Raw genomic sequence first — 14,483 nt, forward strand, 5'->3', positions numbered from 1 at the left:
ACTAGCTTTTAGTTCTGACGAGGGCCTTTGCCCCTGTCACGTCTCCTAAGATCCTGGAGACTTCAGTCCCGCCTCTCGCCTTGGGTGGAGAGGTGAGCCCTTCCTCCCTGGTAGGCGCAGCTTGGTGTCCCAGACACTTCTGTGGTCTCAGACCCCACCGTTTTCTTTGCCTTGGCTGCAGTGAGACTCCTCTGCGGGCAGAGCTGCCTGGGACCTGGGCTGCTAGGCTTAACACTGGGCGTAGGGCAGGCGGGGAACTTTCTTCACTGCCATACCTGTCACTGTCACTGTCATCCCGTTGCTCATCGATTTGCTCGAATGGGCACCAGTAATGTCTCTCACTGTGAGACTTATTGTTACTGTTTTTGGCATATCCAGTATGCCACAGGGAGCTTGCCAGGCTCTGCCGTGTGGGCGCGATACTTTTGGTAGCTTGCCGGGCTCTCCGAGAGGGGCGGAATCGAACACGGGTTGTCCGAGTGAAAGGCCCTACCCGCTTTGCTATTGCTCCAGCCCACTGCCATACCATGTCGGCTAAAGTTGCTGCTGTTCAGTCTGCACCTCTGTGGGCTTTTCTGTGCTTAGTGGGGAATCGTACTGGACCCTCGGAGAACGGAATGCTCGGGTGTCCCTCTGCTGCTTTGACTTTGCGTTGTGCTTAGCCTTCCTGAAGTTCTTTGGTTCAGCAGTAACTTGAGCTGCCTCTCGCCTGTTCATAGACACTCTTTACTCTGGGCACCCACCTGCAGAAGGGAGAGTTCTGTCTATAAGAAACCATCACTAATAGTACTGTAAACCATGGAATCTCAGTAAAATCAGGACAAAACAAAAATGCATGTTCTTGAAGTACTTGTGCATCCTCCAGTGATAAACTCATGGGAGTTGTAGGAGGTATGTCGTTGGCTTCGTATGCTTCCCAGATGCAGTCTGTTCCTTCGTGTTTTGTCAGAATGCCTTTGTTGATCTTTTCATGGTTGAATCTGAGATGTTAAAATCCTCTTGCGGGGTGGGGTGGGGGCTTCTTCTGCAGACTCTGCTTGTGGCCGCTCCTGGCAGTGCTGAGACCATGCAGTGCGGGGCTAGAGTCTCAAACTCAGCCTTTTGCACACATCCTGCTCTTGACCCTGTTTATGTTAATAATTAGTCTGTGCTTTTTGTTGGCCATCATTTGGTACATAAGTATTCTTATATTGTATCTTTTTGTTGTGATAACCTTTGATCATTCTTCAATGTCTTTTTCTATTTTTAACTTTTAAAATTAGGAAATCTCGTTTTCTGTACTTGTAATTTTCAGGTTACCATTTATAAGATTGCCTTTCAGCCTTTTTGCTTAAATTTGCTATATATACATATATATATGTATATATATTTGCTTTTTGCTTTTTGGCTTTTCAGGTCACACCTTATTGTTGCTCAGGGGTTACTCCTGGCTCTGCACTCTGGATATTCCTGACAGTGTTCGGGGGACCATATGGCATGCTGGGAATTGAACCTGGGTCGACCAGGTGAAAGGCAAATGCCTTCCCCGCTGGCCTATCACTCCGACTCCAGATTTGCTATATTTTTCTCTGGAGTGAAGATGAGATTTCTGCAGAAGGCATAAAGTTGTATTAAACAAACCTATTGATTATAGTGGAACTAATAAACCTGTTCTATGTTTATAACACTGTTACACCACACTAGTGAGTGCCAGTGTCCCCCCCACCATTATCCCAAGGTCTGTATCCTCACCCCAAGATGTTATTGGTTCTGTTGGTGCTTTCTCAGGGCTTGCTCCAGTGAGCCTTTTCTCTATTCTTTATTTTTCTGTACTCCACATATGAGTGATCTTTTTCTTCTTTACTCCACTTTGCATGACTTCCTCCAGTTCCATCCAAATTCCATCAAACAGCAACATTTTGTTTTTCCTTTTAAATAAAACTATTATTTTTTTGGTTTTGGACTATACCCAGTAATGCTCAGGAGTTACTCCTGGCTCTGCCCTCAGGAATTACTCCTGGTGGTGCTTGAGGAACTATATGGGGTGCTGGGGATTGAACTTGTCTTGGATGCATGCAAGGTAAGCACCCTACCCACTGTACTATCTCTTCAGTTCCTATTTTGTCTTTTCTTATACTGGAGTTCAGTAGCATTCTGTTGTGTATCTGTATCGCAATTCTTTCATTTTGCTCTCTTTTGTTGGGTGCCTGGGTGATTTTCAGATCTTGGGTATCGTGGGCTAGAGGAATAGTACAGTGGGTAGGGCGGTTACCTTGCATGCACCCTACCTGGGTTCGATCTCTGGCATCCCATATGGGTCCCTGAGCACTGCCAGGAGTGATCTCTGAGCACAGAGCTAGGAGTAAGCTCTGAGCACCGCCACTTGGGTATTGTGCATTGAAATAGGTGTGCATATGTTCTTGTGAATTGATGTTTCTGTTTTCTTAGAATAGGTATCCAGGTAAACTCCCTGGGTCTGATGTAAGTTTTATTTCCAATTTTTTTGGAAATCTCCATTCTGCTTCCTATAAAGTTTCTGTTCTGTTTTCCATATTACCACCAACAGTGAATTATAATTCCTTTTTGTACATCCCCACCAGCACCTGTTACTTCCCTGCATTCTGATTTGGACCTCTATTACTGGTGTGAGGTGATATCTCATCGTTCTTTTTCTTTGCATTTTTCAGATAATAATTGACGAGTCACACTTTTTCATATGCCTGTTGGCCATCTGTTTGTCTTCTTTGAGGAAGAGTCTGTTCAGCTTCTCTCCCCATGTTTTAATGATCTTTCTCTTTTTGTGTTCAGGGCTTACTTCTGGTTCTGTACTCAGGGATCACTCCTTATGTGGTGCCAGGAATTGAACTGGGTTGGTCAGATGCAAGGGAAGTGCTTTAAGCCCTGTACTATCTTCCTGGCCCTCCCCATTTTGGGGGTGGGATTATTTGTATTCTTATTATTGAGCTTTGTGAGTATTTGTCCTTTGTAAGTGTTATGTGTGTTGTGTGAATATTTTCCACTGCTCAATAGGACAGCTTGATTTTAGTGTTCCTCTCACAGTGTGGAGTTTTTAGTTTGTTGCTGGCCCATTTGTTTGTTTATGCTTTTGTTTTCTTTGCCAGTGGCATCTCTCATTGAGGACTACTCTGATATCAACATCATGGAGTTTTTTGCCTTTGTTTCCTCAATATGTTTTATGGATGCAGGTCTTACGCTAATCTGTTGTGCATTAACCTTTCTATATGGTTTGCAATAGGGGTCTAATTTCATTTTGTGGTGTGTGACTAACCAGTTTTCCCTGCACCATTTGTTGAAGAGACCTTTTTTTCATTTATAACTAGCCCCTTTTTTGTAAATGATCTGCCTGTACATCTGAGACTTTATTTCTGGACTCTCCATTCTATTACATTTGTCTGAGAGTCTGTCTATCCCAGTGTCCTTTAACTGATGAATTCAAATCATTAACATTTAGGATAATAATGAAAACATGACCATTTGTTAATTTGGACATTTTTGTATGTTTTTTGTTTTGTTTTGTTTTGTTTTTGTCTGATGCCTTATTTTGTTTTATTCTTTTGGGTTTTGGGTCACACCTGGTGGTGTTTAGAGGCTCCAACCACGTCAGTGCTCAGGGGTTATTCCTGGTGTTGCCTGGGGACTGTGCGGTGGTGGTCAAGTGACCCTGGCCTGTGTACACAGTGCCTGCCCATCAGTCTTTGGGGTTATCTGACCTCTCTCATGTTTTCAACGTTTTCTTTTGTGTTATGTTTGAATTTCATTTTTCTAGTGTGTTTTCTCTATGGATTTTTGTTTCAGTGCTGTCATGAGGCTTATGTATAAGGTTTTATAACTGGACCTATTGGGTGGTTGATGTTGAACTCATTCTAAAAGTTCTGTTTGCTTTTCTCCCTGTATCCCCTTATACTGTGTGTGTTGCTTCTTTTACTTTGTGTTTCTTTTAATTTTACAGTTTTTTTCTAAATATTCATTGAATGACAGGCTTAGTGATAATCACTTGGTTTAATTTTTATTTATCTGTATATAAACTTTTATTCTGCCAGTTCTAATTGATGATTTAACAGGGTAGGGTATTCTTAGTTGAAATCCTATTCTTTGAGCATTTACTTTACTCTTGGGGCAGAATAAAAAAATCCTGCTCCTTTTTTTTTTTTTTTGGAAAAGACCTTTTAGATGTTTCTCTCTGGAAAATGGAAATATTTAATTCTTTTGAACCATATAATCAATTCAGCAAAATTTTGTATTATGGTCAGTTGACCATATGTATTTTCTGAACCAAGTGTTGGAATTTTTAGGAATTAAAAACCAACTTACGGACATTATCAAGTTAGATGCCTAAGATTATACTGAAAAAAAAAAACTGGCGAAATCAGTGATATACATTTTTTTCTTTTTAATGCTCTTGCATAAATTTGTTTCATAAACCTTCCAGAGCTTAACTCTACTTATATTTCATGGGCCAGAGATTTAGTACAAAGGTTACGGTGCTAGTACATGGCTGTTGCCACGGCCTTGGCTCCATCCAGTACCCCTAGTTGTGGTTCTTGAATACAGAGCCAGGTTGCCTTGAGCACTGAGCCAGAATTGGCCCTTGCACTATGGGGGTGGCCTAGCACCTCCTTCCTCCCTCTCCCAGCAACCTGAATATTCACTATCACTGTATCATTGTCGTCCCCTTGTTCATGGATTTGCTTGAGTGGGCGCCTGTAACGTCTCCATTCGTCCTAGCCCTGAGATTTTAGCAGCCTGTCCTTACTAATTTTTCCCCACAATTGGAGGCTCTTTCAGGGTCAGGGGAATGAGACCTGTTATTATTACTGTATTTGGCATATCGAATACACCATGGGGAGCTTGCCAGCCTCTTCTGTGTGGGTGGGATAGTCTTGGTAGCTTGCTGGGCTCTCCAAGAGGCAGGCACACACACACACACACACACACACACACACACACACACACACACACACAGATAAATATTTCCCTTTATGGTGATGTGTCATGCGAGCCTCACGCATGATGAACCAAGCCTCACGCATGAGTGAACCTGAATGTTAAACAAACAAAAGGGATTTCTATATTTTGGTATGGCTACTGAGGTCAGAACTTTGATTTTTGTTTGTGTGTCCTTATTTTTAGTTTTTGGTCACACGTGGTGATGCTCAGGGTTGTTCAGTGGTGCACACTTGGTTCTGTACTCAGGAATTACTCCTGGCAGTGGTTGGGGGACTGTATGGAATGTCAGGATCTAATCCTGGTTGGTCCTCTGCCTGCAAGGCAGCTGCTCTACCCTCTGTACTGTCGCTCCAGCCCCTGAGGCTAGAACTTTCAAGTGTGGCATCAAATTGCCTATTTCAGAACTCTCATTGTCCACAGCTGCATTCCAAGCCTCACTTTCTGCATCTGTGGTATTGTAGAAATGGTGAATTTTAACACCAGAAAGAAGTACTTGTGATTAAATGATGCATGTAAATTGCTTCTAATAAGTAGTGAAAACTGAGCTAAGAAAATGGTAGTTCAACAGGTTTTATAGTCAGTCAGTGGTTTTGTGTGGGGGGGAGAGGGGGGAGGAGTCATGTGCTTGATGGTGTTTGGGGGCCAAGGCTATACCAGATTTCAGACTTGATGCCAATTCTTGTGTGGCATGTGGTGATCTGTCACTAAAACCTGGCTCCCCACACTGAGGTTTTTTTTTTTTTTTTTAGTTGAATCACTGTGAGATAGTTACGAGCTTTCATGTTTGGGTTACAATCACACAATGATCAAACACCCATCCCTCCATCAGTGCACATTCCCCACCACCAATATCCCAAGTATACCCCCCCTTTCCTACCCTCCCCCTACCTCTATGGCAGACAGTATTCCCCAGACTTTCTCTCTGCTTTTGGGCATTATACACTGAGATTTTTTTGAAGGTTTTGTTACTATTTGTTTATATTTGTAGTTATAAAGTAAAACTGTTGTCATTAAGGAATGCATACTGCTAATGGTCTCTGGGTTATCTGACTTTTAGAGGGTAAGGATTTATAAACATTTGGAATTACTTTGGATTTAAGTCTGAGGCCTTGTTTAGGTTGTAGAGGTAAGGGATTTATTTCCATTCAATAAATATTCAGTGGTATTTCCAGGATTTGTTACCATCCTTTTGGAATTGTAACATTTGGTCATTTCTTTTTTATGAGTATTTACATGATGACTCTAACTCTGCTCACATGACTTTTTTAGATTTTGAATTTGTACATGTGACTTACTATTCTTTGATGTCTTTTATGAAAAGTATGCTTGTTCCATTATCAGTTGGAGATTAAAGTTGAAGACTGTCATTACTACTGTACTGACCCTCTTCTGGTCACTGTCACTGTAGAGCTGGCCTCTGGCCCTCACTGGCCAAGCCTGGAATACTATCATTCGCCCCTGCAGTCTTGTAGACTTGTCAGAAAAAGCAATAGATATGATAATATAGCATTTAAATCGTTATGATGAATTACTTTTCTTGATCCTGGGTCAGATTCTTGGTAGAAAGAATATTTGGTTATAGAAAAAAAAGCCAAGTAGGCCCAAATCTTTTATAGTTTTTTTCATGTTAGCACTTATAGCTTTTTTTATGATCATTAGAAAATTTTCCTAGAAACAAAAGGGGTGGACCTCCATGGGTGAAGATATATCTCTTCATTTAATAATACATTTTATTAGATCCTCTTGGAGAGTGAGGGAGCTAAATTCATGCTTTGTTTCTTGATTCTAATAAATCACTGATGTATGGCTTATGATTAATCTTATTTGGGAGTTGCTGTGAAAGATTCTGGATCTCTTAGTAGTGGAAGGCTAGTTTCTGATTATTCCTGATCTATGGGACTACTCTCCTTTACACTTATTTTTAAGGAACTCCATCCCAGCAGACAGGGAATTAATGAGATTTGGGTGGAATTTGGGAGTGTACACCTAGTTTCATTGGAATTGATGGAGTATGACTGTAACAGCGTTTATGCTGAATCTTCATTTTCTTTCTCCTTTTTATCCCGCCCCTTCAGATCACTAATTTCTACAGTGTATCTGTCATCTATGTAGGGGTATGGGGAATAAGATGTACGTGGACATTAGAATTAGGGAGAAGATAATATTACAGAAATAGACACAGGGCTATATCAGCAATGCGAAGTGCTGTTAGGAAGTGTGTGGTTCCAACCCATTCGAGTGTGCTGGGCTTGGGAAGGCTTCCCTCAGAAGTGATAGTAGATGGATGAACACATAGTAAATGAACATCTCGTCGGCTGACAGTTATGGCACGACCCAAATTTTTGTATGAGGACATTGAGAAAAAGAAGTTAAGACTTAGTTGGAGGAGAGTCCCTGACAGTTCCTTAAACCCAGTGCCTTCGTCAAGAACTTGATTTCTAGGGGCAGGAGATAGAGTACAGTGTGTAGAGTGCTTGTCTCACACACGCCTGACTTGGGATCAGCCCTCGGCACCACATATTATGGTCCCTGAGCCCCTCCACGAATGGCTCCTGAGCACTGTGCCAGAAATAAGTCCTGAGATCCTCAGGTATGGCCTCCAAACAAAGAAGCAAAAAATAATTTAATTTCTTTCAATTTGATTGTGACTTTGACTTCAACTAGGTGGAGTCCTTGCCTTTCCAAAGACAAACATGTTACTAGAGTTAATTTGGATTATGTATTGTGTGATTGGGAAAACAGGGACCATGGGGTGAGGAATCTCCCTCTCAGAAGATTTCTGGAAGGACTGTCAGAAAGAACCCTTGCTCTGTTCAGCCCTTCCCCCACCCAAGCATCTTTGGTTCCTGAGTTAGCATATTTTCCTGTAACTGTCAATTCTTATGTGTACAAATTGCCCTAAATGACTTGAACTCTTAGTTGTCAGAGTTTTGTCTTAAGGATTTTATTTAGTATATCCAGTGTTCATTTTGGAGAGACTGGAAATGCATACCTTTTTTTTTTTTTTTTTTCTTTTTTGGGGGGTCATACCTGGCGATGCAAAGGGGTTACTTCTGGCTCCTGGCTCATGCACTCAGGAATTACCCCTGGCAGTGCTTGGGGGATTATATGGGATGCTGGGAATCGAATCCGGGTTGGCCACGTGCAAGGCAAATGCCCTACCTGCTTTGCTCTCACTCCAGCCCCATGCATACCTCCTTTTTTTCCCATTTGAATAAAGTCTTTGCATAAGAAATGTATCATTGGAGTTTCTCTTTATCAAAGTATTTTATATCAGAAGTTGTTTTATTTATAGTAAAGTATGCAAGAAATGGGTCCACAGACATTGTAGAGCAGGTCTTTGCATGTGGCCAACCGGGGTTTGATCCTTGGCACCCCATATTGTCATCTGAGCTCTGCTCAGATGGTTGGCTCCTGAGCAGAGTCAAGAGTAAGTCTTGAGCGCTGCTGGGTTTGCCCTCTCCTATCTTCTGCTATCTCCGCAAAAGATGCAGGAGATAGCAGAATAAAACATGTTTTTGTGTAAGACCTCTTAGTGAGCAAGGTGAAATGTTAAGTATGTGATCTTAAGGATGTCCCAACATTGCCCTGAATACCAATATTAACCTTTGGAATATGGCTCTCATACTTACAGCTCAGGCTGTGTGTCTTGTTCTGGAGTCTGTTTTTGGGGGAGAGGGGGTTGAGCCACACCCTGTGATGCTCAGGGGCTCTTCCTAGCTCTGTGTTTAGGTGTGAATCCTGGAGGTGCAAGCTAGGGTCAGCTGCGCACACGGCAAGTGCTTTCAGCCCTGGACTGTGTTTTCCACCCCTGTGCTCTTATTTTAAGCTGTGATCTAAGGGTAATTTTGTCCACTAGAAGATCCTGGGTTACACCTGGAGTTTGTCTCCTTGTGGGGCTGCATTTGTACAGCAGATCAGGGATGTTGCTAGTGGACAACTATTGTACACGGGTAGCTTCTCCAACAGCAAAGTGCTGGCCCAGAATGTTCCGTCTTTAAAGAAATCATTAATTACTGCTGATTTCTCTAAGAAAGACTTAATGTGATACAAATTCCTTATTCCCCTTATAATTTTCAAATAAACTAATTAGACACTCTGGAAAGAGTTTTGTAAAAGATTTAGTGGTTGAATGATGGCTAAAGTAAAGTTTCGCCTTAATAAGGCTGAGATCATGTGGTCAGTCCCTTTAGGGCCAATTATCTTTCTTCTTCTCATGACCAGGGACTTCAGTCCCTGCACTAGGCCTTCATCTCCATGGTGGAGGCATGGCGCCAGCCCCTGGGAAAACAGAGGGAACCATAGATGCAGGGGAGGGAATACACCTAGGCCTGCAGGCTGTCTGCTGTGGTGGTTTTGTCAGGGGTGACGGTGCTTGGAGGCTGCTCCAGGTACCGAGGGGACCGTGCCATACAGGATCAAACCCGGGGCCCCAGGGCATCAATCCTGTGTTCCAGCTCTTTGAACCATCTCCTGGCCCCTCTGTTGGATTTTAATTTAATTTAATTAATTAATTAATTTTTTTGCTTTTTGGGTCACACCCAGCGATGCACAGGGGTCAGTCCTGGCTCTGCACTCAGGAACTAACCCTGGCGATGCTCAGGGGACTATATGAGATGCTGGGAATCGAACCTGGGTCAGCGATGTGCAAGGCAAAAGCCCTACCTGCTGTGCTATCACTCCAGCCCCTGGATTTTCATTTTAAATTAAATTCAATGTTTTTGGTTTTGGCCCTCCGGCAGTGCTCAGGGCTTACTTTGGCTCTGTGCTCAGAGGCTATTCTTGGCCATGCTAGGGGGACCGGGTGTGATCCTGCGGATTGAGCTGATGTCACTCATGTGCATAGCAACCCCTTTATCCACTATACTCTCTCTCTGTCCCTCTGTTGACTTGCAGGGGTGTTAAGAAGTAAGGGCAACTGAGGCTTAAGTCATGTAAATATGACAGATGCCCAGGAGTAAGTTTATTTGCAGTCAGTTAACTCCCATGTTACAAAAGCATAGCATCAACTTCTTCCTGTGTCTATACAAAAAAGGACATTGCAAAATAAACCATGCAAGGGACATCAAAAAAAGAGAAAAGCAACACAGAATTATTAGTGTTCAGGAGTACAGTTGTGGGAGTAACTCACTAAGCTGAAGCTCCCTGTGGAAGAAGCAAGGTCAAACCAGTGTTATCCAGCAGGTATACACTCAGCTTCACGAGATGCTGAACTTCCCGCCGTACTCAGAGCTTCACGTTCCCAGAGCAGGGTGTGAGAGAGTTCATTCCTTCACAGCCTGCTGCACTTAAAAGGATGTTTGACTTCAATGGTTTGGCTGGGCATGGTCGTGTTCCTTGAGTGTGTTCATCTCAGGACTAGTGATGCTGAGTGGAGTTTAGATGTCTTTCAGTCACTAGGGAACTGCCTTTTCTTATTTTTATTGAACTTTTAATTTGGAGATAGTTTTAGATTCTTATGTAGTAATTAATATATTCTTTATCCACTTCCCTACAGTGGTATTATTTTGCAAAGTGAGAGTAAAGTCCATAATTAATATTGGCAGTGATACAGTCAGATACAGAACATGTTTTATCACTAGAAAAATTCCTCATATTACCTTTTGTTTTTGGTCTACACTTGGTAGTACTTAAGTGCTCTTGGCTGTGTGCTCCTGGGTCACTGCAGGTGCTGCTTGCAGGGGGCAGGCTGTGAGGTGGCAGGGAAGAATGTAGGCTCCTTGAAAGCATGCCTTCGCCCGTTGGGCTGGCTCTCAGCCACTCACTGCCGTGTTACTAACGCATGTCTTCTTTAATTCCTGGAAGCCATTTACTTATTCCTATAATTTAGTCATTCGTGAATGTTGTTATGTGGAATCATAAATATTTGGTCTTTTGGAATTGGTTTTCTGGCCAGGGTGTTTAGAGAACTCTTTTCTCCTGCTTTCCCTCCCCTTTTCACTCTTCATCCAAGTTATGAATTTGTTTTATTCTTAATGATTTTGGTACAAGAATGATTAGGAGATACTACTCTTATTGCTGCTTCCACTTTAAGTCAATAGGCAAACATGTTTGATTTTGAAAAATCTCGGAATGAGCGTCTTGCTTTAACTGGAGTGTTAAACTATTCTTTACCTCTCTTGATGTATATCCTTTGAGTAGTCCCACTCCTTAGAAAGAGCACAAATGAAAATAAAATTATACCCAGCCCAATATATTGGCATTTGTTTCACATATCACTAATTTGTTTCTTTTTATAGTGGAGTAATATTCCTTTTGTCTAAACCAGAGGTTTTAGACTCCTCTAGCGCAGTCTTGGGCACTTAACCCAAAATCTTGCTCATATCCCCTTCTCAGTGAACCTTCTTGCCTACCTCTATAGCAGACCTATGTCTTCCCTAAAATTTCACATTTGTGTGCTTTGCTAACATACCATTCTTCAATATCTTTATTCATATTGATCATTTTGTATCATACTACTTTAATTTCTTATAGCAATACTATGCTCAATAAATATTTACCTTCATATTTCGATTTTATGAGTTTTTTTGGGGCAATTTGAGCAATACTTGTGTTATAAACAGTTTGGTACCAGGGCTGCTCCTACTGGTGCTTAGGAGAGCATCTAGTGTTGGGGCTTGAACCCTGGGCTCAAGCATAGAGCCTGCACTTCAGCCCCTGAGTCATCTCCCTGCCCAGGTTTTAATTTTTAGCTTTTATTATTGTTATCTCAGATATTTAAAAAATTTAATTTAATGGATTTTCTTTCATATACAACATTTATAAACAAAAAAACTCCAAACAAATGTTTTCAGTCTAAATATTTGTCATTAAGACGCCTAGGTAGATATTCTGTTTCTGTGATGAACTTTTGTAGCCTCTTTTTCTGGTCACTTATTCCTGTTTCTGTGTTCTGCTAGTATGTGGTACTTACTATATTCTTAAAATTGTATTTTAAGATCCATTTTCTGTGATCTCTAGGGGGACAAAAATTATTAATTTTATATTTTACATTTTAATTTTTATAGTCCTAACATAATTTTGTCACACTGTTAGTCATCTTTGAATAATTGATTGAGTGAAAGCAATTAAATAGTAACAACAAGTCTCATATAAAGATGTTACTGGTTATCGCTCGAGCAAATCGATGAGCAATGGAATGACAGTGACATAAAAAAGAAATAAAGAATAACTGAATGCATTTCTTTGGTTTTATCGCTGACCCTTTCTAGCAATCATAGAGTATGGCTGTTTTGACAATTTTAATTTAAATTGCACTTTATGTTCTTTCAGGAACTACAAAATTGACAGTTATCATCCGACCTATGTTGTAACTTATGATGTTTAATTTGCTCATTATATATTCAATACCTGGAAATATCTTCTCCTAGAAATTGTGTGTTTATAGAGAGGCCAGTAAAATAACAAAATATTTAATTTTTAAATATGTATGATTACTCAGTAGCATCCATTTAAATATGAACTTTAATGGAAAAAATTGATTGCATTAAACAAAAAAAGCTTTTATCTTTCCAGATTGCAGCAATTCTTCGGAAACGAAAATTAGACTATTATTTACACAAACTAGTACCTGAGATCCTGCAATCTGCTTCATTTCTGACTGCAAATGGGGCCTTGTATATGGCTTTCTTTTGCATTTTAAGGTTGGTACTCACAATCCATTGGAGGGTAATACAAATAATTGTTGAAACGGAAACAAATAGATGTTTATATAAATGTCCTGCAGGTAATGTTTTCTTCTCGAATTTTATTTCAGAGAAAACTTGTTAACCAGAGTTGTCAGCCTTTTGACCTAACTCCAAAGAATGATTATATAGCAAATCTATAGCAATTTTATAGCAAATTTTCTAAGCCCTGCTGTATTTACCAGCTTGTTAAGAATTTCTTTTCAGTTTCATAACTCAGGGATCAAAGCAACAGTAAATGATCTACATAAAATGCTTGTGTCTAGATAAGGCAACATTATATTCACTCCTGATACAAGCTACTGATGAAGCCATGGGCTCAGGGCAATATATATTATGCTCAAGATCAACCTGGCTCAGCTGTAAGCAAGACAGGCGCCTTACCCCTGTGCTGTCCCCTTATTCAGTCTTATATACGTTATCTGTGTATATAAGATACACACTGCTTACAGTGTATCTGCAGTTAGAGTTCAGTCTGTCTAATGGCCTTGATATGTTTAACGTATTTATTAGATATTTAATTTTTATCTGTTGCTACACTGAAAAACCCAGACTAGGGTGCTGGAATGGCTAGAACACTTTCCTTGCATGTGACTAACCCAGGTTCAATTTCTGGTACTATGTATGGTCCACTGAGGGTTTTTTTTTTTTTTTATTAGTGAATCATTGTGAGGTACAATTACAGAGTTATAAACTTGCGTACTTGCATTCTAGTCACACAGTGATCAAATAGACATCCCTCCACCAGTGCCCATTCTCCACCACCAATGATCCACTGAGTTTTTCCAGGAGTGATCCCCTGAGCACAGTGGGGAGGGCATTTGCCTTGCACTCGGCCTGGCCTACAGGGTTCGATTCCTCCACCCCTCTCAGAGAACCTGGCAAGCTACCCAGAGTATCCTGTCTGCATGGCAGAGCCTGGCAAGCTCTCCCTGGAGTATTCAGAAACAGTCACAAGTCTCACAGTGGGAGGACAGTGCTACAGTGTTACAGATCCCCATGAATAGCCAGCAGCCTCTTAGCATTGCATTCCTGGATGTGGCCCCAAGCTCCTTCTCCCAAGTAATAAAATTATTAAAAATCAATAAAAACCTAAACTAGTATTTTAAAAAAAGTCTGTCAAGTTGAAAGGCTAATTTCATTTTATTCTTTTTTTTTTCTTTTTGGGTCATACCGAGAGATGCACAGGGGTTACTCCTGGCTCATACACTCAGAAATTACTGGCAGTGCTTGGGGAAACCATATGGGATGCTGGGAATCAAACCTGGGTCTGCTGCGTGTGAGGCAAACGCCCTACCTGCTGTGCTATCACTCCAGCCTCCTTCATTTTATTCTTAAATTAGCATTGTCCAGTTAGTGTTGCCCAAACTAGTCATGAAGGTGTATTTTAATTGCAAAAAGTAGTTTACAGATAACTTTTGGAGATCTTTTCTTTCGGATCATTAATATTTACTATCCATGAGATCATTCATGGATAATATTATTAAAATATTAGCATAAGATTATTATTAAATAATAAGATTTATGTTGTTATGGAAACCATAACCAGTATCTTGAATATCTGTGTAATACAGTTTTTAGGGACTGGAGCAATAGCACAGTGGGTAGGGCGTTTGCCTTGCACGCAGCCGACCCGGGTTCGATTCCTCCGTCCCTCTGGGAGAGCCTGGCAAGCTACCGAGAGTATCCTGCCTGCACAACTGAGCTTGGCAAGCTACCCGTGGCATATTTGATATGCCAAAAACAGTAACAACAAGTCTCACAATGGAGACATTACGGGTGCCCGCTCAAGCAAATTGATGAACAACGGGATGACAGTGCTACAGCTTTTAGAAAGTTACTAGTTTGTGT

General features: G+C 41.1%; 1 protein-coding gene across 1 annotated transcript in view; it reads left to right on the plus strand.

The window, feature by feature from the left end:
* TMEM135 (transmembrane protein 135) overlaps positions 1-14,483 on the plus strand; it is a 220,380-nt gene that overhangs the window by 6,242 nt on the left and 199,655 nt on the right. Inside the window, exon 2 of the mRNA XM_055132698.1 lies at positions 12,463-12,590. Coding sequence (XP_054988673.1) covers positions 12,463-12,590 — 128 coding nt within the window. The remainder of the gene's footprint in view (positions 1-12,462; positions 12,591-14,483) is intronic.

This window comes from Sorex araneus, chromosome 1, assembly GCF_027595985.1.
Source record: "Sorex araneus isolate mSorAra2 chromosome 1, mSorAra2.pri, whole genome shotgun sequence".
Taxonomy (NCBI): domain Eukaryota; kingdom Metazoa; phylum Chordata; class Mammalia; order Eulipotyphla; family Soricidae; genus Sorex; species Sorex araneus.